The sequence below is a fragment of the Camarhynchus parvulus genome, chromosome 2 (genome assembly GCF_901933205.1).
Source record: "Camarhynchus parvulus chromosome 2, STF_HiC, whole genome shotgun sequence".
NCBI lineage: Eukaryota > Metazoa > Chordata > Aves > Passeriformes > Thraupidae > Camarhynchus > Camarhynchus parvulus.
The window spans coordinates 109,690,212-109,713,015 of NC_044572.1; the positions used below are offsets into that span (position 1 = coordinate 109,690,212).

The following is a 22,804-nucleotide window of genomic DNA, read 5'->3' on the forward strand; positions in this document are numbered from 1 at the left end:
AAAAAATGTATTGTTAAACTGTTAGGTCATCTACATACCTGACTTTGCAAAAGAAATCTGTGACCATACAGCCCTATGAGCAAAGGCATTTTTCTTCTCATTCATTGAACCAGTTGTCTTCTATGACAGCTAATAATTCAATAGACACACTGAGTGATACATGATCTCTTTTTATACTTGTCTTTATACAGATTGTAGTGACAAATTGCTTTAAAGAGGAAAAAGAAAGTTATTTGCCATGTTTTCATATAGCAGGTGAAAAAACTGGCTGGAGATTAATGCCCTTTAAAAGTGATACTCAATTTCTCTTCAGTAAGGTACAAGTGCAGATTGTGGTAGTTCAAGTTTTTTAATTTCATTTAATAAATATTTCAAAATACTCCATTCCAGTGCATCAGATTGCACTGCTTCTGTGACCCCTATTTCCAGCTGTTTCCTAAATAAGTGCAAGACAGATGGAAAAAGGACGCCTGCCCACAGAGTTTCTCCTGCATGAACACATTCAATTCGGAGTTATTTTTGTTGATTGTATCCCAATTCTTTTCTCACCAGAGTTTCCTCAATGCTTGTGATGGAAAGGTGAAATACAAAGTGCCCTTAAAAAGCAGGTGAGACTTTTGTGGCAGTGTATCAGGTATAGATGTAGTATTTAACTTCATCAAATGTTGAGACTGCTGGGTGCGTGCAGCAACATCAAACTTGTCACTCCTCCCCAAATACAGTCAGAACTACCTTTTTTGGCAAACCTCATCAAATAAAGAGACTTCAGAATTACTCCAGGGGAGTCCTTGGGCAGTTGGGAACACCTCTGTGGATGCCCCATGTCCTCTGGGCATCACACAGTGTAAGGGCATGGCTGCCACACAGGTGGGAGGAAGCCTGGGAGATGCCTGGGAGATGCGCTGGACCACAGCAATGCCAAAGGGCATCCTCCCTTCCCTGGCTGGCTCTTGGCAAAACTTCTGACTCTGCATTACAGCACGACCTGTCCCCTCTGCCTGACTCACACCTGGAACTGCTTGAACGGGGACTCACCTGATGTTTGTTTGGGGAGTGGGACTCTCAATGTGCTTGTTTGGTAGGTGGAACATGGATTCTTTCAAACCTGAAGGAACTTTCCAATATTTCTGCTTTGTGAGCAGGGAAGCTGATGTGCAGGCTTGTCCCCTGGTGCCTGTGGTAAGGGCTGCCTGGGGAAATCAGCCCTGCTGGTGTTGTGGTAGGGCAACTGCTGTAACACGTGGTACCAGCTTAAGCTGAAGCTGCTCATACAACTTGCCAGTGGCTCAGCTAAAAATATCAATAGGAGCTACTGATGTAAGGGTAAGTTAACTGGGGGTGCAAAAATAATATCACTAGGCTAGTGATAAACCCGCAGAAACGGTCTAAGAACTGAAAAAAGATGAAGACTCAGCTCAGCAGCTCAAAAACTGCACTTCCACCTGGCTTCTGGCAAGTGAGATGGTTAAATAGTTAATAAACGTGCCAGGCTGTCAATCACATCCCTCTGTGCTTACCTTGGGGAAGTGGACAGATTGTTTAATTAGTGCTTCAAGGCCACAAAAGCCCTCTGGCTAGGGCAGCATATGAAAAGACATGAAACTCAAATTCTTACTCCCTTTCCAAGGCACACAGAAAACCCACGTGTATTATAGATGAAAGGAGCAGTTTACATCTGCATGCAGACATGTAATGTTTAAAAAAAATTTCTTGTTTCTTTTTCCTATGGCATTTCCCAAAAGCACAAGAATTTGCTTCAAGCACACAGGCAAATAATGACTTGTTTAGCATTTTCCACTGGTAGATGATGTTGGACTGAAACTAGCTTTGAAGAGAAATATGCAAATCTTCGAAGGTTTGCTGGCCAAATTTATTTTCAGCTGTTTACCTTTGTAGGCTATATTGTTTGTTGCTACTGAAATATAAACAATGTGCTTGTTATTGACTAGAAAATAAATAGAAGGGCCAGCTGCTGCTGTATTAAGCCTACATTTCTGACAGGTCAGCTGAGACTCAGTGCTGAGAATGGGGAAAAAACTGTACATTTCAAAAACACTTTACTGTACCCATAGCTTTCTGAGCTCATTCTCTTGTCTTCACACATTCAAATGAGGTGAGGAAAAGACTAAATGTGCATAAGCCTTTCAGGAGGTTGTGTGGAAGAAGTGAGCTGTGAGAAAATTAAATATGGCAAATGAAGCAGGCACAGATGTGTGAGTGGGAAGGATGCACAGGGAGGGTTTGCATTGCTGAGGTCCCACTGGTGACTAGGCTGTGTAAAACCAGTGCTGGTTATAAACCATCAAAGATCTCATGTAACCCAGCATGCATTTATCCAGGACTTTGGACACAGTGGTAAGGAAGAGGAAGACAAAAGAGAGGCGAGTAACATGGCTTCGTAAAAAGAATAAATATCAACAGAACAACTTGGTAAAGTTCTCTGCTGGACAGGCATCTTCCTTGGAGATGAGGCATCTGGCTGCATAGCTCATTGTTGGAGTGGTTCAGATATCTGTACTATTCTATTCTTTGGTTATTTTAATCAGATTCATTCCAATGATTTATCACATCAGAAGAGCCGCAAATCTCCATGTCAAGTGTTACAGTCTGATTGTAGTGCAGGTGTTCACTCTTGGACGCGTTTCTTCAGGGAGAAGATGTAAATGTTCAAGTGGTCGCTCAGCTGCCTACCCTAAAGAGAAATCACTGAGATTAGCAACCTGTTTTGTATCTGCTTCACAATTCACTGCCTCTCCTCTCCCAGTAAGAGTGAGGGGACCCAACCACAGTCCTCATGTACTTGGGGATCCCTGACTACAGGGGGATGTGTAAGTATTCAAACAAGAGAGCTGTTTTCCTTAAACTCCTCTTGCAACACACTGCTGGGAAGTTAAATGGCTACAGGCTGAATTCACAGGTGACATAAGCTGTGATGGAGTGGGGCTCCTCAGTCAACTGTGAATTTTGACCAAGTATTTCCGTTCTGACCCCCACCAACAGGCCCATGTCGATGATCAGGTAGACTCTACTGTGCCACCAATGTCGCTGACAAAAGGTTGCTTTCAAAGAAAAATCCTTACATCCCATTGCTGTGGCTTAAATAAAAGAACACTGACTACCTCCCTTTGAAATGAGACCTATGTCGTGCAAAGTGTTTTATCTAACAGCTCAAGCCTTTAAAACAGTTGCTAAAGGATCATTTGACAATTTAGAAAAGTGGGCATCAACAAAGTAAAACTCAATTTAAGCAGTAGTTCAGATGACAATGACAAGACTGAGATATAGCAGACAAAAATGTGCTGGTAAGATTGAATGAACTGGAAAACTATTCATGTCACCAGCTTGAGAGATGCTAGCAGAGGGCCAAGAAAAAAATTGGGACAGCTATTTTGCCTGCAGATTCAAAGCAAAGTTGACCTTATTTTATTATTTCTATTTATGTCACTTTGCATTTTACCTTCCTATTTTTTCAGTCAAGTGACCTTAGGAAGAAGAAAGGCAAAAAAAGAGAGGTGGATGCATTCATGCCTCATGGGTCGACTGCTACGTAAAACTGGTCTATAAATATTCTAATTCTGATGGGTTTAAAGCCGAAACCAGTTGGCTACATTGGAATAATTCGAGTCACTGAAGTTGCTGCACATGCAAAAAGGCATTGCCTGCAATAAACCAATTTCTTTTTTTTAACTTTAGACTAAATAACACAACACACAGGACTAAAAAAAACTGCAAAACATAAACACTCAGACTCCCAGACAATGCCCCAACCAGAAACTGCTTCCAGACCCCTCTGCTCACCACGCAGACGCCATAGTGCACGTGGGCAGCCGTGACCAGGGTGGTGAACACAGCGAGAACCGCTTCCTCCACGTGCCCCAGCAGCCCCGAGATGGCCGCGTACACCACCAGCGCCAGCGGGAACAGGAACCAGTGGAACAGCTCCGGGCGCGTGCTGCTCATCTGGCAGATGATCACCTTGCACTGGCGGAGCAAAAGGGGCCAGGTGAGAAGTGCTAGGCCAGCCCCAAGGGTCTAAGGAAAAGTATTTCCATTTTCTCCGAGGGTTGCTTTTGGTGAGAGGGAAACAAGGCTGCAGTTCAACATGGGGTTGGTTTCTGGTGAGAAGGCTGCTCACCTTTGTGCCTCACTGGGTCCTGGAGGACATTATTACTGTTTAAAATACACCTGTGGAAACCCAGGGCACCAGGAATATTTCTGTGTCTGCTCTGAGGTGCCCTGACCCCCAGGGGAGCACTGACTTTGACCCTCATTCATGGAGAAAGTTTCCTAGATTTCAAGATAGACTAGAATCCACAAAAGTGTGAAATAGATTATAGAGAGTAGTGTAGGTGTATCACTCAGTGAGAAATTTAGGTTTTGGCATTTTTAGTATGTTGTGGATGGAAGCAAGATGGAGGGAACAGGGCGTCATCCTGGGTTTCTTCTTCATGCTTCTTCATTCTTCTTCTTCTTGGGTTTGGGTGGCACTCTGTAATTGGGCAGAAAAGTCTGCATTGCAGGCTCTTTGGGATCAGTTATTGGGTTAAAAGGGAAAATAATCTAGGTGTCAGTTCTTAATTGGATAGTTTATTCTTAAAAGACCTTGCAACAAGAGATTGTTGGCCATTTTGTGCCTTCTAATGAAAAGCTGCCGAACTCACAGTAGTGAGACTGTTTTACTGATAAGAAATAATAAACACCTGAGTCCGAACATGAACTATCATCTCAAGACCCAGAGAAACCAACAACTGGTACCCAAACATACACCCTTTCCTGGAGACAGTGTTTTGATACACCTGCTAAGTGGAAGCACATCTTCACAAAAGGGGAATTTGTTTGCCACCTTATGTTTTCACAGGAGCTCATAAAGTTGTGATCCCAAATCAAATGTGCCACCACCTAATTAATCACTGGGAGAGTGTTCTGGTGTTTTAATCATGCAGCCTGACAGAAATATCTTCTGGTTCATTGTATAGAAGGGAGGGAACACAATATATGACATTTTCACATCCTGTTTCTCTTTTCTAGCACTCCTTTATGTACTAAAACACCAATTTCTTGGCTCAATCATGGCAGTGGGCTCCCTGGAGATGCAGCTGGGGGCCCAGAGAAAGGGATCCTACTCAGAATGGTGGAAAAAATGAATATATGGTGCATGGTTTAACTGAAGACAATTAGCTTAATTCTACTGAGTTCTGGGACCATAATGAGACTAATTCACTTGAAATTCAGTATTTTAAAAGCAATTAAGCACACCAAAGTGTTTCTGGCTTAGACTCCTTAAGAAATGTGTCTCATATATATCATGGCTGTTACAAAAAAGTAAAGGAATTTAGGCACATCTGAAATATTTTATTGATTTAAGTTTCACTCAAAATTGAAATGTGGTTAAAAATAGATTTTATGTATCCTGAAAACAGCAGAAGAATGAAAAACTCATTCCCTGTGCAGTGCCTGAAATCTTATGACAGCAGCAGTAGGAGTCTGACCATAGAAAAGATATACTGGCTTTACTGCCTGTGCTGTGGAAACTGAAGAATGCAAAAACAAACCATGAAAAAATAATTAACTTTGAATAGTGGAAGAAGTAAGCCTTTGTACCTAATGTTAATATTTTCACTTATATTCTCAGTATTGATTGTGAATTTTTTTAATAACACTGGTTTTATGAGTCCTTTGGGAATCATTCCAGAGGGTAACATAAATTGCCAAAGCAATCTATAAGCTATAATTTTTCTGCCTACATAACTGAACCTGTCCATAGGTTGGATTTCACATTGTTTTAAACCATTGTTATACTTACATATTAGGGTGACCAAATACATGGTCAAAGGCATGAGAAGTTCCAGATACTGGAACTGGGATGGCAGGTAAAGAGCCATGTTATGCAGTTTGTGGTCTGCAGAATAGGTAATGGAAACCCAATGTGTCAGGCTATCATGGAGAAGAAAAATATTGCCATGACAAGCCTTCCTCTGATGCTGGAGGAAACATGTCTAAGGAACCAGAAGAGGTGAAAGGAAATGCAGGCTTGATTTTCAACTTCAGAATATTACAAATTCCAGCTAACACCCATACATTTTTAATGCTTGTTTTTAAAATGTTAAAATGTTCGGCTAACATGCATACATTTTTAATTCACACGAGCCTCCAACTCTGCAATGTATGTTTTGGGAAAAGAAAAAACAAAGCCTGAAGAATATGTATTGCTCTCAGTCACTGACAAACTGCAGCCTGTAAAGAAACCTCTAGTTTGCCTTACTATTTTTCTTCTGCAAGCATTCTGCCACAATCACTCTTGGTTAGTTAAGATGTATGTGCAGAATCTGCCATCTGCCAAACTCTGAAAGCATTTTCCCTACTGGCATGAAGCAATTGTATTTCTCATTTTGGAATCCCCACTATTCTCTTAAGAAAAAGGGGTAGATTAGGTAATGAATAATGCATACAATAAAACACATCTGAAAATCAAGTCATTTTTGTGAGATTTAGTACTTAAGATGGAACTGTTTGATTTGTGACCCTCAGAAATGTACATTTACAGGATACATCTAACAAACATCACAATTATAACTTTTTTTCCATTCCTGAATTCATATTTCTAAAGGGGCTATACTTTCTCTTTTAAAACCTCACATTTTTGAAGATGTGTCTCATAGTGCAAGGCACTTCTAGCCTTCCACTTTTTAACTTGGATATAGCATTGCTCAACGGCAAGATTTTAGATGGAGTTGGAGTCTATTTTCCTAAGATGACACTAGTCACTATCCTCTAGGGTATTTTTGCTTAAATGCAAGAACACCTTTCTGCTTGGTTGCTCTCCTGGCTTCCTCCAGAGAAGAAAGCCCTGGGTTACCTGCAGGGCTCAGCGCCACTGCCTGGCTGCCCCTGCTAGAGCTGCACAGAGGTTTATGTTGTCCCTTGGGAATGAAAGGGAGGAAATTGGTCACCATGACATGGTATAGGAGAAAATAATCTGTGAGCAGAGAGCCATCACAGCCCCCTACAGCTCTTCATATCTTTACCTAAGACATGCTGTCACTGGTACAGCCTTTTTCTGAATGGTGAAGGGAAAATGTAGGACCAGCTGAACTGCAGGATACAGGAATGCATGGAGCACAGTAGTGGACACAAGAGCAGGGGAAAGCTACAAGCCCTCCACTCGTGCTAGTAAATCTGTGCCAGTGCTGACCTTTCTTTTACTTTGACAAATCCCCAGTTCTGCCTGTATGTTGGGGAGTATCTGTTATATTTCTGGAAGTAAGGCATCCCTAGGGTTTTCATAAACCCTCAGAAAGCAAACCAGAACCCTCACAAAAGTGTTCCACTGTGGCAGAGGAGGCATTTCAGTACTCTAAGTGTCCCCAGTCCAGACACGTGTTGTGGTGTATTTTTATGAGACACAGTGTAACACAGAGGTGGAAGAGCTGTGTGACTCTGCTGCTTTTAGCTACATTTTCTGCTCCCTTCTTATTAACAGAAAAATAGAAAGCTATCTCTAAACAATACCACCACCTCAAATATACTTACAATAACATTTGAGAAAGCAACCCCAACCATCCATAAAAACAGTCGGGGTTGCTTTGCTAATATGTTGCTTGGAGATAAAACCACCCAGACTGTAAGAAGAACGAACAGCAACAGAGGTGACACAAGAGGTAGCAGTCCTTCATACAGAGAATCATTCTTCAGTGTTTTCTTTAAATGTGCTCTGGAAATAAATACAATAATTTTGTAGAGAAAGTAATTTTATCCATTCTATTTCTACACAGTAACCTCAAACTCTAGGCCAAACTCAGCCCAAGAATTCTTCTTGCAACCAGTGCAAATGTGCTAGATACCAGACATTTTACAAGAAATTGAGGTATACCCAAGTAACATTTATTTCTGGGGTTAAAATATACTGATTTTTACATAGCTCCTGATCAGCTTTGCTTGCTCACCATTGTCTGGCAATGGACCAGTAAACTCACACAAAGTGAGCTGCAGTACTCTCAAGCACGCAGACATGTGTAAATTCAAAATACACAGCTTTGGAGGATGAAGCTTCTAACATGAGACATAAGCTTGTTTCAATTTCAATACACCCCACATTTCCAGCAGCAGCAGAGTGAAGCACATGCCTGGCAGGTATTGCTCTTTTTTAGAACGGAAGGTCATGCTGCTTGAAGATCCTGTACATTAGGATTTAGGTACTTTAGTCCAAATACAGCCTAAAGGGGAGGCATTTGGGCTAATTAGAGCACAGAAAAATTATTGTTACATTGTGTTTTCTTGGGTATTTTAAGGTGTTTTTTAAAGGTAGTAAATTATTGCATTTTCTGGCAGCTAGAAAAATGGAAACTCTAAGTTCACAACCACTAAACCATTCCTTCATACAGCTAGTTCAGAAGAGCTGTGCTCTTCTGAATTCTTCAGAATTCAGAAGAATTCTGTGCTTGAAATGTACTGGGAAATGTCCTGTTTAAAATCTTTGAACATATGTATTTATAGAAACAGCTAGACAAAAATCCAAGAAATATCTTTCTCATGCCAAAAAGGAATCATCTACTCCTAAAATAACAACCGAGAACAGGCAACAGGATGAAGAAATAGAGGACATGATTGGAAAACTCAAATCCTTCATCACCAAAGAGCTTATGCATGCATCATTCAAGCAAACCTGACTGGTAGTTTAAAATTTTTTGTGCTCTTCTTTTCAGAGGAATGACAAGCCCAGCAGAAGGCTTGAGAGGAACTATGTCAAGTGATGACTTGAAAAGGAAAATACTAAACAAAAAGTCCAGAGAGGAAAGGAAGGAAACCAAACCCTCAATGCTCATTGGGGTAAAGGCTGCTCCTGCCAGGGGCTGACATGCACAAGGTGCTTCCCTCCTCCTCCTCTCAGTCATTCCCAAACAAGATTTCCTTGCATGGCTGATTCCCAACCCCTGCCCCACAGCCCAGCCTTTCTGCAGGTCCTCAGCCTTTCCTGCCCCACATCTCCCAATTCTCCACACTTCCTGCCGCAAACCTGGGGCTGTGCATGCCTCTGGTAACTGCAGTGAGTGCCACCACACAAAAAGGGCTGTGTAGGAGAGATGTGACATTGTCTATAGACTCTCTAAAATTTAAATGTTAATATAACTCTCCACTAATTCCTGAAGACAGGCAGTGACAGTCCCTCCTCCAGGACACTTAGGACCTGAGAGATCTGAAGTGACAGATGAGTGAAATGAGCTAGCAAATACTAGGGGAAGGCAGGCAGCATTAATAAAAATAGGCCAGTGGAATATGAACTAACTGAGTATAAAATTCTTGGGTGCAGCAAGCCAGTTCTTAGATGTAATCACAGCTTGCCACCTGCCTAGCTTACATCTGACAGCAATTATCTGCAGACAGCATACAGAGGAGAGTCTTACAGAAGGACCAGGAAGACAATTAAGCACTTCACAGAATGCAGGATGGTCAGCTACAGAATTCCACCCAGCACAGGCAGAAGTTACAAATCACATTTGTTTGCAAATAAAATGCAGTGTTTTTTACTACAGAGCCTTTATCAGTTTACTGTGCAGGACCACTGTGAGCTGCCTGGATAACAGCAAATGAAAGGAAAAGAGAGAGCTGTAAACATGAAAAAGAAACCAGTCAGATTCTGAAAACTCACCAGAAAAACCTTTTACTACATTATCAGGACAACATCTGAATGAAAGAAGCTAGTCTACTTCAAGCATTACATTTATTTGTAAATGAGGAAACCATTTAATACAGAGAATTAAATAGGAGGTGATAGAACATATTTAATGTTAATTAACTTACCTGTGAATGTTGTATAGTGTTTGTGGAAATGATAGAAACAAACTGAAGCCTGGAAGAGAAAAACATTTATATGTAATTCAACACTGATGACCTCAGAGTTTTGTCATATGATAACAGACCTTGTGTACTATTCTAAAAATGATTTGGTATTCCTGTATTCATTACAGGATATGTACTGAGATTGGGGGCTTTAGGCAATAATAAAACTGTCCTCTTTTTTCCCAAAAGCTAGCTGCTGGAAATAGTTGCTGATGCAGAATTTCCTGTGTAAAGAGTGACAAGACCAGAATGTTTTAAAAAAATTTCTGATATAGCTAATAGATAGGATCAATTATTTTTCATACAGATTTGTCTGCTGGACCCAGAACAGCCCTACTTTTCATGAGCTGCTCTTTATCTTGAAAAATCTGAGTCTAACACCAAAAGCCTTCCAGTGGAATATAGAAAGGCAATAAACTTCAAGCTGGGCTGCTCACATTAGTGGGGAAATAAGTTTATAGTTCAAAATATTAAGGGTCAACTAATGATCTGTTTTAATAACACAATAGCTGAGATTAATGAATTTTTACAGCATGTCCATCATTTGAACAAGTGAGAGTTTTTTACTTCTTTTTTAACACAGCTGTGGTGTTTCTGGAGCTCAGCTTTAACCCACAAAGCACAAGGGGTTTCACCTTTGCTAACTCTGTTTCTCCCTGCACTGCTGTTGGTACTATCAGCCCAGCTGCCAGCAGCCCCTGAGCTGCCTGAAGACCCAGCTGTACCCCTCTAACACCCCCATCCAAAATACACTGGTCCACTCAAGAATCACAGAAGACTTTCAGCAACAAGTGGAAGCTTGAGATTTAAACAAAAAAAGCCACTCTATCAGTCAGTCCTAACTAGGTGAAAATATATATGACTTTTAATCAATGTCATTCCCTGTAGAGCTCTTGGGTTTGTACTTCTTCCCCCACTTTCTGTGTATTGAGGGCTTTTCCCTGGTCAATTTGCTGCTTGGAGAGTGCTCTGGGGAGCACATTTCTGCACTGGTTTTTTATTGTAGGGCATGAGACTTGGGTGTGGTGCACTAAATTAATACATAATTCCTATTTTATTATGGGCAAGAAAAGCACTCTGTGTTAAACTTTCTGGTTTTGACCAAAAATATATCATTTAAGAAGCACTGTGCTGCCTGTAAAGAAAAGTAGAGAACTTAAATCTCCTTATTAGCAATATGGAGGGGAAAATGATTAGAGGAAAGATATGATTTCAGATGACTTTGTACTGGGGCTAATGTGACATAGCAGTGTCTTGAGAAATGTCAGTGTTTACCCTTCAGTCCTCATCAAGGACATATCCAAGCGTTTAGCATGCCCTGGCCACAGTGGCAACTCAAGAAAAGGAAAACTAAACATGAAAGAAAAGTGGAGATCAGGATTGCTGGGAAAAAAAAGAAGTAAAAAGGGATACAATAGATAATCTGTCTCTCCAGTCTTTCTGATTATCTACTAAAGAGAGGGAAACAAAGAATTGGAAAAAAAAAGAAAAGCCAGCCTGTAAATAATTTCAGGTATTGCATTCTTTTTAATGTTTACCTTTTGGGTTTGCTTCTTAAAACAATTAAGAGCTCTGCTTCTTTACCATGGCAGAAACTCCCCATCAAACAGCTAAGGATGTGCAATTGAAGTAATATCCCAAGTATTTTGTCAATATATTTCTAGAATTCATAGGCTTAGTGCCTTCAGAGTGATCTGTGTTTAATGTGCACTCCAGTTAGCAGTGTTTTCTATTAGGCAGGGAGCGCTGGTTCAATAAAATCTTGACTTACGTACAGCAGTTCCAACATCTGTATCACATTAGAGCAGACATGAGACAAAACATTGACTCTTGAGGTTAAATCTAAATTTCCTGCTGCAGTCCTGAAGTTTGATTTGTTAGGAGAAAAGCAACAGAGAGGAACAGAAATAGAGACTAGACCTAGAAATAGAATTCAAAGAGCCATGGTTGCCAACAATTTGTTATTTTTATGAAGTGCCATTTTAGTTAGGAATAACACACTGACCACAAACAGTCCCCCAGCTAGAAAAAAGCCACTTTCCAAACGGGGCAGTTCCACCAGTTACTCCCCTGTATTTTTACAGAGCTTTGCTTTTAGCACAGTGAGAGAGCTGAGGATGCAGCAGGGAAAGCAAAGGGTGTTCCCCGTTTCTTATGGGATTTTCAGAATTCCATCATTTCCTACAACATGTTGCTTTCCCGTCTTTTTTTAGCTAAAGAGGCCTGGCTTGGGGGCTGCTTTTGGTACTCATTAAGTCTGCTGTTTAATTGGCATTAAGGATCCCTTTGTGCCCAGGAGCTAAACTGCTGCATCCGCATTGCTGCCATTCCCTGCTGCTCTGAGGAACAAAAGGTGCAGCCTGGAAAGCAAACCCACTGCTGGCTCTCTGGCGCTCAGCCACCCAGGCACTGCCCAAGTGATCATCATGGAGCTTTTTTGTTGTTTTTTATGTCCTAAAATTACATATTTTATTTTAAAATGATTTTTAAAATTCAATTTCAGCGCATTCCATGTTTTAACACAGATGGGAAAATAGAACTCCTCAAGCGTTCTTAGAGATGGTATGCTGCTCTTCCAGGATTTTTTAGTTTCTTCTTTAGTATTTTCCCATTCTTCAGCTGATTTAAAATCTGAGACCCAACTGTAAGAACACAGGCCTATATTAAAGGCAGAAATACCAAAGCACAGATGGGTGGCACAGATACACAGGGAATTCTTGTGTCACGCCAGGCTGAAAGTATCAAGCCCAAATCCTCGGATTTAGGTACAATCCTATAGTCAGTCCTCTGTGTTGCACAATGTAAACTCCCTTTTCAGAGAAGTAAACATTTTTAAAGCTCTTTATTAGGAATTATTTTGTCCATATTAAAAAATGCCAAACATAAGCATAAACAAACAAACAAATCCCAATGCATTCAGAAATTCAGGATTAAGGACATATTAGAAGAGAAGAAATGAAGGCATTATCCTGTTTTCCAAATATGTATGTGTATAAAAGCAGTTACACACACAGACATGCATATAAATATGTGTGCATGTTATATATACATATATATATGTATATATATGTGTGTGTGTGTGTGTGAGTATACACGTGTATAAAAGAGATCAAAAGGCAATTCCCATCAGCCTTAAAGACAACTTTAGATTTCATTTAGTGCTTTCAAATTCAATTCCAAACCAATAAGGTGTTGTAATATAACAGAATAAATTAATAATAGTTTTAAAAAGTTAGCACACAATGGATACCATGATACCTTGTCACCCATGTTATTTGGACTGACAGTAATATATTTTAATTATGTGAGGGCATTTTAAATGCTCATGTAACTAAATTTAAAGACTACTGAAGATCTACAGGCAGACAGGTTTTTTCCATGACATGCTGCAGTTACTGTGGCTGTTGTACCTGATTTAATTCAGGCATTTCTGCAAAATACAGACTTGGTCATTGTAGAGAAAGAGAGGGTATGGCTAGGAACAAACTGCTGACACTACTGTCAGCTCCAGAAAATGCTATTTCAGTACCCAACAGCCCCATGCTGGCACTCAGACAAAGCAAACAGCCCTTGCAGGTAGCCACATTTCTGAAAACACAAAACCTCACAGACTGTAAACACTGCTAAATAAAGAAGTGACTCCAACACATCTAAACCACTAGACAAGTTATAGTGCCTCAAAGGAAGGACAAACTTTGCTGTTTATCTTCTCTACACCTCTGCTAACATAAATCCCCTTTGTTTGTAAATTCCTGACAAATTACCAATCCTTAAACTGTCCTAAGAAAAGCACTGAAAATTTATTTGTTAAGAATTGGCTCTCCTGATAGCTAAAAATCAAAAATTCAAAAATGAGACAGTGCAATACAGGGATGTAATTTTAGGTGAACACTGCACTGGAAATTGTGTGAATTTGTTCAGGAAAGCACCATCCCTGCCATGCTCCCCCTCCCCAAAAAAATACTCCCCAGAGCACTCATCCCATTTGGGAGGCAGGGAAGAGGCCTGAGCAGACCTTCTGGGCATATCACAGAAGTTGACCAACTCTCTAACAGCAGGTAGTTGTACTTGCATTTCAGCTTACAAATGAAATACCATCACTCTCCTCATTCTTCAAGTGCCCACACCTCTGTATGGCCTTCTTCAGTACACTGCTTGGCCTTCCCATCTCTAGATTAATAATCTGTCATAATCAATGTTTGCTATAAAGAAATAGGATGTTATAATTTGCCTTTCTCAGCTACCAGACAAGAAAAATTAGATTCAAAATATCCAGGCCTCAATATTAGCTTGGAAAAAAATTTAAGTACTTTTTCCTTGGTGTTTTTTTCAAACTCCTTGCACATTTAGAGCAGCTAGACACATGGAAATATCTTAACACACTGAATGTTTAGCACACTGATCAGTGCCTGGAAGGAAGCTTCATCAAAAGGCGAACATTTTAGAAGCACTTGTTTCTGGAACAGAAGCTTTTTGTGGAGCAGTGTGACCTACTCTGGCATGTCTTGAGCAGACAACTCTTTTAACTGATTGTGCAAACACATAATTGCGTTTTGAGCTGTCCACTAAAAAAACCATTATATTTTATTACTCTGTAAAATGGCAAACTTAAAACCACTTAGTAGCTGGGGGGAGGGGAAACCTTAGAAAACAAATGTATAATTTGCAGACTTAATTGAGCCTGTAAAGTCTGAACACATTAGGGTGAAAAATACACCCAAAATCCACAGTATGAAATGATTTTCCAGGGATTAAGGGAACATAAGGTAGACATAAGCACTGTCTTCATGCACAAAGTTGATGTAGGTTTTGGATGTTTAGTATCTAAGATATTTTTTGAGTATAAAGATTGTATAGGGATGCATTTATCATGCTTGTTGAAGAGAGATATGTTTATCATGTTTTGATTTTATACCTTATTTTCAGTGTCTAAGGAAGTACACATGGCATTTATCTCAAACTGAGCTGTAAGATAACAATTAGCTTTCAGAGGGATTTAGAACCAATTGAAGAATTAGTTTATGGATGTAGCTGCTTCTTTGATGTAGCTCTGTTCAAACATCAGCCTGTTTCTGCGCACAGAAAGAGCACCAGAGAAACAGTGCCTTTATTTGAAAAGCCCAGACTGGCTTCCAGAAGAACTCTGCCAGGCAAGCTCCCTTGTTTGACCTTCTCCTGGAGGTCCCAGAGCCCCTGAAATGACTCCTCATGCCTTAACACCACCAAACTCATTCCCACCTGTAGTCAGCATCCTGTGACACTGCTCAGCCTCTGGCCTTGAGCACTCTGCTCTTCTGGGTTATTGTTCTGACTGGTTCAGATGAGTTACTATGAACATGAACTCAGTGATTTCTTAAAAATATATCTCAAGTGACAGGTGAGTATTTCACACCCTTTGCTTTAACAGAGTCTCGCACAATCTGTCACAACAATGCCTTAATAAATGTTGAATTGGTGACAGACATGTAGAAGCCAACTCATGTTAAGCACACTTCTCAAACAGGACTGGTCAAAGCCTGTTGTAGCAATAACCTTTTGAAAACATTGCACTTAACATTTAATCATTCAGCAAGTCATCACTAGGGCAGAGCCATCAGCCACTTTGCAATGGGAACTACAGGAAATCACTACAGAAGGACATCATTCCATAGGGGGAGAAACAATTCATAATTTGACCGTGGCCTCTTAAACAGTTTCTGACACTGAAAAAGGGGCAGGCTGCTGCATGAACACCCATGGCAAGGACTTGTGTGTCCTCCTTTGATACACAGGATGTAGCACAGTGTAAGTACAAGGCACTGGTTTAAAGGAGTAACTGTGCTGTGCTTTCCCACTATGATGGAATTCAAATAATTGGCATGTTTAAAGTGTTACAGCTTGGCCTCCTCGTTAGTGTTTTGCTGCTCTTATCTGTTCATTTATGTTTTCACTCCTCATTTTATATACTTAAGTAGCTCAGGGAAGAGTGACCCTCAAGGAAAACACTCTGTAGAAGTCAGCATAGAAACCAAACCCATGACCATCATAGGAAAAATTTCTGAATGCTTTGGCCTCATCTCTAAAACAAAGTTCAATTTTCAGATCTCTGATAGATATTAATATTCAATTCACATTTCATGTTCAAACCTGCACTTTGAGAACTTGTTTCAGCTTTGCCACAGTTTTCAGTAGCCAGATCTGGGCTCTGTTGACCACACATAGTAGACTCAAAATATGACACCATGTCTGGATTACAGGCTGGTGTCTGCCCAATGTGCCACACACTGATGAAGTATAACACATCCACTCCATGCTTAAGTGATCCTTTTTCCATGAAGTCTATTCTTGTGGTTGCAATTAATACTGAAAAGGAGCAGGAAAATCTGTGCATCCAGGCATCATTTTTCCAACTTGCCTTCCTAAGGAAATGAAGCTGATGAGCTAACTCTGCTTGTTTATGTACATCCCACCACAACTTCCAAGCCCTCAGTCAATTCTGAACAGAAGAATATACCAAAAGAAATTTCCAGTAAGATGCATGTCTCCATCTTCCTTTCTCCAGGAAAGGATTATAGCCTGAACTCAAATTTTATTAGACATTATAAAATCTTCATGCAGAGCAAGTATGAAGGTCCCAAACATGAGAAATGCTTCATGCAGAGCATGCACCTACAGGTCATTTAATAGCAAGGTGAGACAGAAACCATCATCAATTAGTAATGCTGCTCCCTGAACTACAGATGCCTACCTGTCAGTGAAAATCTTCTCACAAAGTCTACAGCATCATTTGTGGTACAAGAATTTATGTGCAGAACTGACTGCTTTAAAATGCTTATTGTAAATATTTCATATTGCTCTCAACCTGATAACACGGTGACAGGGAATGTTTGGGATGCCCTGAAGGGGTGAAAATAAATGATAGCTCTCACCCCAATGCTGCCCTTTGAAGGGACCCTAGTTAGCCAGATAATGCTATGGGACAATTGTGGTTAAATCCCAAGAGAGCTTTTGGAGTGTCATCTACAGGAGCCCTGATGAGTGCAGAGTAATTAGTTCCAGATGAGCACACAGGCACATAACTTTAACAGGGTCTGTCTGCTCCCCTGCTGGGAGAGAAAAGGCATTTCTGCCTAGCAGCCAGGTCAGCTGCTCTGGAAACAGGAGAGGGACCTTCCTCATTGATCCAGGGTCCAGCTAGGTGTGTGTTTTGAAGCTGAAGGATGGAATTGCATTCACTGCCAGTGAAAATTACAGGATCATGTTTGCTGGGTAGATGACAAATTCACATAAAATACTGTGCTGAAGTTTCTCTATTTCACAGGGTAGTCCTCTGAGGTCACTGCTCAGCAGCTCAGGACTTGGCTTTCCTACAGGTGTTCAAAGTGTGCCAGAGAGTTCCCAGGAACATACATAAAGCTCTCTTTCCTAAAACATCTAATCTAAACACCAGTATTGCTGCACTTTTATGTATATCTTTGTGTGTTCTGGCACCTGATAAAAGCTCCATTACTTTCAATGAGAAAGTGTCACCTGGTGATACCACAGCTTCCTCTGAAGAGGTGCTTTTGCAGAGTTCATCCTTAGGTTATACATGGATTTTATATTTTTTTTTTCCCAGAAAACTCCAGGAAAGACATCTGAAAAACACTCTTGTGCATCTTGTTTGGATTTGCTCCCACCACAGAAAGTAGGGGCTAAAGCCCAGCTGCTCTCAGAGAAGCAACAGCTCAGCAGCTGAACTCCTGTTGTGTATAGAACAGTAAAAGCACCAAAAAATGCCAAGTATTGATGGAGCAGCTACAGGTTGGTCGTTAGAAGGACCACTGGTGACTACTAAATGCCATCAGATGGTTAAGCACAGCCATTTATGGTTTAATGGCTCCTCTCAGGATCCTGGGAAACTAGCTTGTAAAAAGCATCAGAGGCCCTCTTTGTTTTTAACTAGCCACAAAGGCATTTAACTGAGCAAGCCAGAGGGGGCTCACTGATACAAATGGTTCTGGCTGAGCAAGACACACTTGCTGCAGTCTTTCTAAGGGAGAGAATAATTGAATCTTCCTGGCTGCTTGGCCCTTGGTGTAGGTTAGACAGGTACTTTTTCTGCAGTCACAGTGGGAGTCCTGTAATTTACCACAAGCTTCTAAAAATTTCACATATCCCTAGTCGCAGCACACAAGCTACCCAATGATAACCACCTTACTGCTGAGCTGAGATTCAAACATGAAATGGCAGTGCTTTCTGGATCAGCATGACCCTTAGTGGAAGGATACTACTTTTTCTATATTTAAATTTAGTGTCTGATTCTAAGAGATTTCCTAAGCACTATGATGATTCTGTAATATAGAGTCAAGGTTTTTGGAGAAACTTTTTAGCTCCTACTTAAGCCTACTTTTCTTGGGACAATGATGGAAGAAATACTATTCTGTGCTCACAAATCCATTCATACAAGCATATCACAGAAGACAGAAGCAGTACTTCTCTGACTTCTATGTCTTGGGCCACTGAAGACAGTGAGTCAAATTTTGGTCTAAGTTAAGGACACATACAATGGGTTTTGCAATCCACTGCATCAGAGCTAACATTTGGCTTCCTGAAGAAATTATATTCTGTTACCCATAAGAAGACACAAGACAGAAGCAGTACTTCTTTCTAGTGTTAATGGAACAGTCCATCAAACGTAGCTTTGCAGCTGGTTCTGGCAGAGTATGGAAAAGGATGCTCACGCCTGCAGATCTGATAATGCTGAGATGCTTCCCTTCCACAAATGTTCCTACTAAATGTTGAACAGTTTGAATTAAACCTTCATCCTTGGCTTCCCAAGTGCAAGGGAAGCCATCAGAGTAGTCCCTGAATGGGCTGTCACATGTCCTAGTGACAGGAACCAAGCACTGGTGTGTGCAGCACAGACCAAGTGTGTTCAGTGGGCTGGTCTCTGCTGGCCTAACGCTGCCCTGACCTGCCCATTCCGGGTGAGCCAGTGTCCATCTGCCCTGGGCTTGCAGTGCTGCTTCAAGAGCAAAAATCCCTCCCTGTCTACAGCTACACCTCTATCAAAGGTGAATAATTCACTGACTATTGAAAAAGCAACCACTGGCTTTTCCCCCTTCCTTTCTTTTTTTTCCTCAGAGTGCCTAAATCAGGTCTGACTAGAAAAAGACTGTATCATCTTGGTCACACAGTGTTGGGTTTTTTTGGGTAAAGCACAAAACCACGTCCTTGCAGACATTGCTCATTAGAAAGCACAGCCTGAACACAGGGTCCTTTCTAACCTATGAATTCTGGGAAACAGTGCTGGGGCAAGAGGTGGTACCTGCTGACAACCTTGCTATAGGGAGAGGGTGGTGAGAGAACACATCAGTGCAAAATGCTCAAATGGTTGACATGGGGGAAGCCCCTATAACCAAGTCCTCCATTTGGCTCAAGGGCAGAAGATGTTTCTTGGGATGCAAGCCTAGAGTGATTGTGTCAAACAGTATTTTGGTGCCCTCTTCTCACCACTTGTATGCTCATTTAAAAATCTCCAAAATGCATATGCTAATTTCTTCACCTTCCAAGCAACACATCAAAAACATTTTGCATACACAGATTTTCAACTAAGACTTCTATATTTTAAACTCATTAAAATGTAACTGCTCTTGTTCTCAGTCTTGATAGAGCAGCCAAAAAACATCAATGCTCATTTCAAACTACACTGACAGTATCAAATAATGACCAAATAGGCTATTGCTGTGTATGAAAAATAAATCTCTTCTGCTTGCAAAGGATTTCTAAAGAAGAGCTTAGAAACCACCGGGCTTTTATTCATATTTACAATTGTGCATCTGAGGTTATGTAAATAATGTCTTCATTCCCTCTGTACATAATGTTTTGGAACATAATGTGCTCCAGGCCAAAACATTAAACTTAGAATAAGCATAAATGTAAGTGACATTTTACCTGAGTGACATGAGAAATTCCTGAGACTTTGGGAGCCCAGCAAGCCAGCACACTGCACTGAATTGCACATGCAGATAAGGAGTGTTTTCTATATTATTTGTGTGCAGCATACACTAATTCAGTGAGGAACAAATTTTCCAAAATTATCTACTTTTTAGAAATTTTCCAGTATTAACCCTTTTCATTATCTCTATTCATGTATTTTTGGACTAGCCAACACTTACAAAAGTAAAACCAAAAAAAGAAAGAGGGAAGTATAAAAAATATCAAATCCAAATTATTAAAAAGCAGCACACTTTTGTACTGATTTGGACACTTACCTATAAGCAGGATAACTAATACATCCGTAATATAATAACCAAACACCAAAGGCTTCTGCCAGACCTCCACACCAACAGTACCAGTGAGCAGATATGCTGCTATTAATACCTACAGAAAAAAAGATAATTGATTTTCAATATTATTTAGGCTTTTCAATACTCTTTTTTTTTCTGTGTTATGTGTCTTCTCCATTTGAACTTCAACAAACACATTTCTGGTTTTCTATTAAATTTTAACTCAAAGATACACTGAAATTAACCTCTTAATCTCTGAATCTCTGAAATTAACTCTGAAATTAATCTCTTTGTTAATTACCAGGCTTTTTAAGATCACATATTAACAGCAGAATGCTGATGTCACTTAAACTTCTATTACACATAGATAATATTACATTTGGTTTCACTTACTTCTTTGTATCTGAAACCAAGACTCTTGCCCTGTCAGTATATAGGTCTTTACCAGGTTTTGCTTGGATTTTGCATTGTGAAACTGGATGTTTGAATTGCCTCTGCAAGAACAAGCGGCATAACAGATCTGCACCAAGGAGGAGCAGGCGCCAGTGAGTGCCATTGTGTCTTGGGCCACTGAAGACAGTGAGTCAAATTTTGGTCTCAGTTAAGGACACATGTAATGGGGTTTTGCAATCCCCTGCATCAGAGCTAACATTTGGCTTCCTGAAGAAGTTGTATTCCATCATCCATAAGACATGATGGATGGAATCCTGACCCCATCAAAGTTGATGGCAAAGCTCCAACTGCCTTTGATGGAGCCTGAATTTACTCTCACACGCTGAATCCTGAACAGACTTTTTTGGCAAGTGATAAAAGAGGAACTTCAGTATTAACCATTATTACAGTCAGTACTTTTGGCAGGGCAGTCATGAGCATCATTGTCAGATGTCAGTGCATGTCTAGGAACAGGGGTGTGGATGCAATGGGCTCTCATAGGGAATGCCCTGCCCTGGGATTTGGTGATGTAAGACTCCCAGATTGAGATTGCCTCTTAACAGATGTAGCATATGAAAAAAAAACAACACTCCTTGGCTTCAGAATTTTGGTATATTGTTTTTTAAGGACTTATCACTTTGACTACACTGAAGCAGTCTCCAGCTTTAGGAAGCAGACCTCCTTTCGAAAGCCTGAAGATGAGAAAATGGCTCTGTCCCTTGATCTAAGCTATACTAACAAAAAATTGAAGATTGTGAAAATTACTAGCAAAGCCTAAGTCTGTTAATCAGCTATATAAACTGTTTTAAAGGCACTGCTGGTGGGAAAAAAAAAAGTAAAGCAATGTTCCTAAGTTCAACTGAATAATTTTACTTAAGATGGCCAAGTTTTTTACTTATCTCTCTGCCATAAACCAGCTTTAGAACTTTTCAGATATAAATGTAGTCTCTAGCAAGTAAAAATAATTGCAGCCTTTTGTAAAATGAGAAGTTCAAATTAAATAACTGTATTTGGTTTGTGTGGCCAGTTTTTGGTAGCAGGGGGGCTACAAGGGTGGCTTCTGTGAGAAGCTGTTAGAAGCTTTTCCCATGTCCAGCAGAGCCAATGGCAGATGGCTCCAGGATGGACTCACCACTGGCCAAGGCTGCACCAACCAGAAATGGTGACAATGTCTCTGGTATAACATATTTTAAAAGGGGAAAAAAAACCCATATTGTGCAGTTGTAATTGCTGCCAGAGAAGAAAGGAGTGAGAATATGTGAGAGGAACAGCCCTGCACACAACAAGGTCAGTGGAGAAGAAGGAACAGGAGGTGCTCCAGGCACCAGAGCTGAGATTCCCCTGCAGCCCATGGTGCATCCCATGGTGATGCAGCTGTGTCCCTGCAGCCCATGGACATCCAGGGGGATGCAGAGATCCACCTGCAGCTCCTGGAGGATCCCACATCAGAGCAGGTGGGTGTCTGAGAGGAAGCTGTGAACCTGCAGGAGGCCCATGCTGGAGCAGACTCCTGATAGGGATCTGCAGACCCATGGAGAGAGGAGCCCATGCTGGAGCAGGTTTCCTGGCAGGACTTGTGATCCTGGGGGGGACCCACAGGACTGGAGCAGGCTGTTCCTGAATGACTGCACCCCATGGAAAGGTACCCATGGTGCAGCAGTCCATGAGGAACTGTAGCCCATGGGATGGACTCACATTGGAGAAGTTCACAGAGAACAGTCTCCCATGGGAGGAACCCACTCTGGAGCAGGGGGAGGACTCCTCTCCCTGAGCAGTAACAGAAATAACCTGTAATGAACTGACCATAACACCCATTCCCTGTCTCCCTGTGCCAGTGGGGGAGTGGAGGTAGAATCCAGGAAGAAGGGAGAGGTAGGGGAAAGGTGTTTTTAAGATTTCTCTTACTTCTCATTATCCTGCTTTGATTTTGATTCATAAGAAATTAAATTAATATCCCTGAGCTGAGTCTGTTTGGCCCATGATAGTAATTTGTGAGTGATCTCTCCCTGTCCTTCTATCAACTCATGAGCCTTTCATAATATTTTCTCTCCCTGTCCAGTTGCAGAGGACAGTGATAGAGCAGCTTTGGTGGGTGCCTGGCATCCTCCCACCACAATAACACAAGTGAGAACTATATAGCAAGGCAATGTAGATGGGTACAATCTTGGATTCCAACTCTCAGCAGCATCTGACCAGGAACATTTTTGGCTTTCCAAGACCTTCTCTATGAGGATGAGGAATACTTATGATGGAAAAGATATGGAAATACAAGATGTTAATTTGTA

At 40.9% G+C, this 22,804-nt stretch overlaps 1 protein-coding gene across 1 annotated transcript in view; it reads right to left on the bottom strand.

The window, feature by feature from the left end:
• Positions 1–383: 383 nt before the first annotated feature.
• LOC115901326 (ethanolaminephosphotransferase 1-like) overlaps positions 384–22,804 on the bottom strand; it is a 54,684-nt gene continuing 32,263 nt past the window's right edge. Inside the window, exons 6-10 of the mRNA XM_030943884.1 lie at positions 20,073–20,181; positions 9,799–9,847; positions 7,531–7,711; positions 3,799–3,981; positions 384–2,692 (exon numbers count right to left, since the gene is read on the bottom strand). Of these exons, the coding sequence (XP_030799744.1) occupies positions 2,627–2,692; positions 3,799–3,981; positions 7,531–7,711; positions 9,799–9,847; positions 20,073–20,181 (588 nt within the window). The 3' untranslated portion in view covers positions 384–2,626. The remainder of the gene's footprint in view (positions 2,693–3,798; positions 3,982–7,530; positions 7,712–9,798; positions 9,848–20,072; positions 20,182–22,804) is intronic.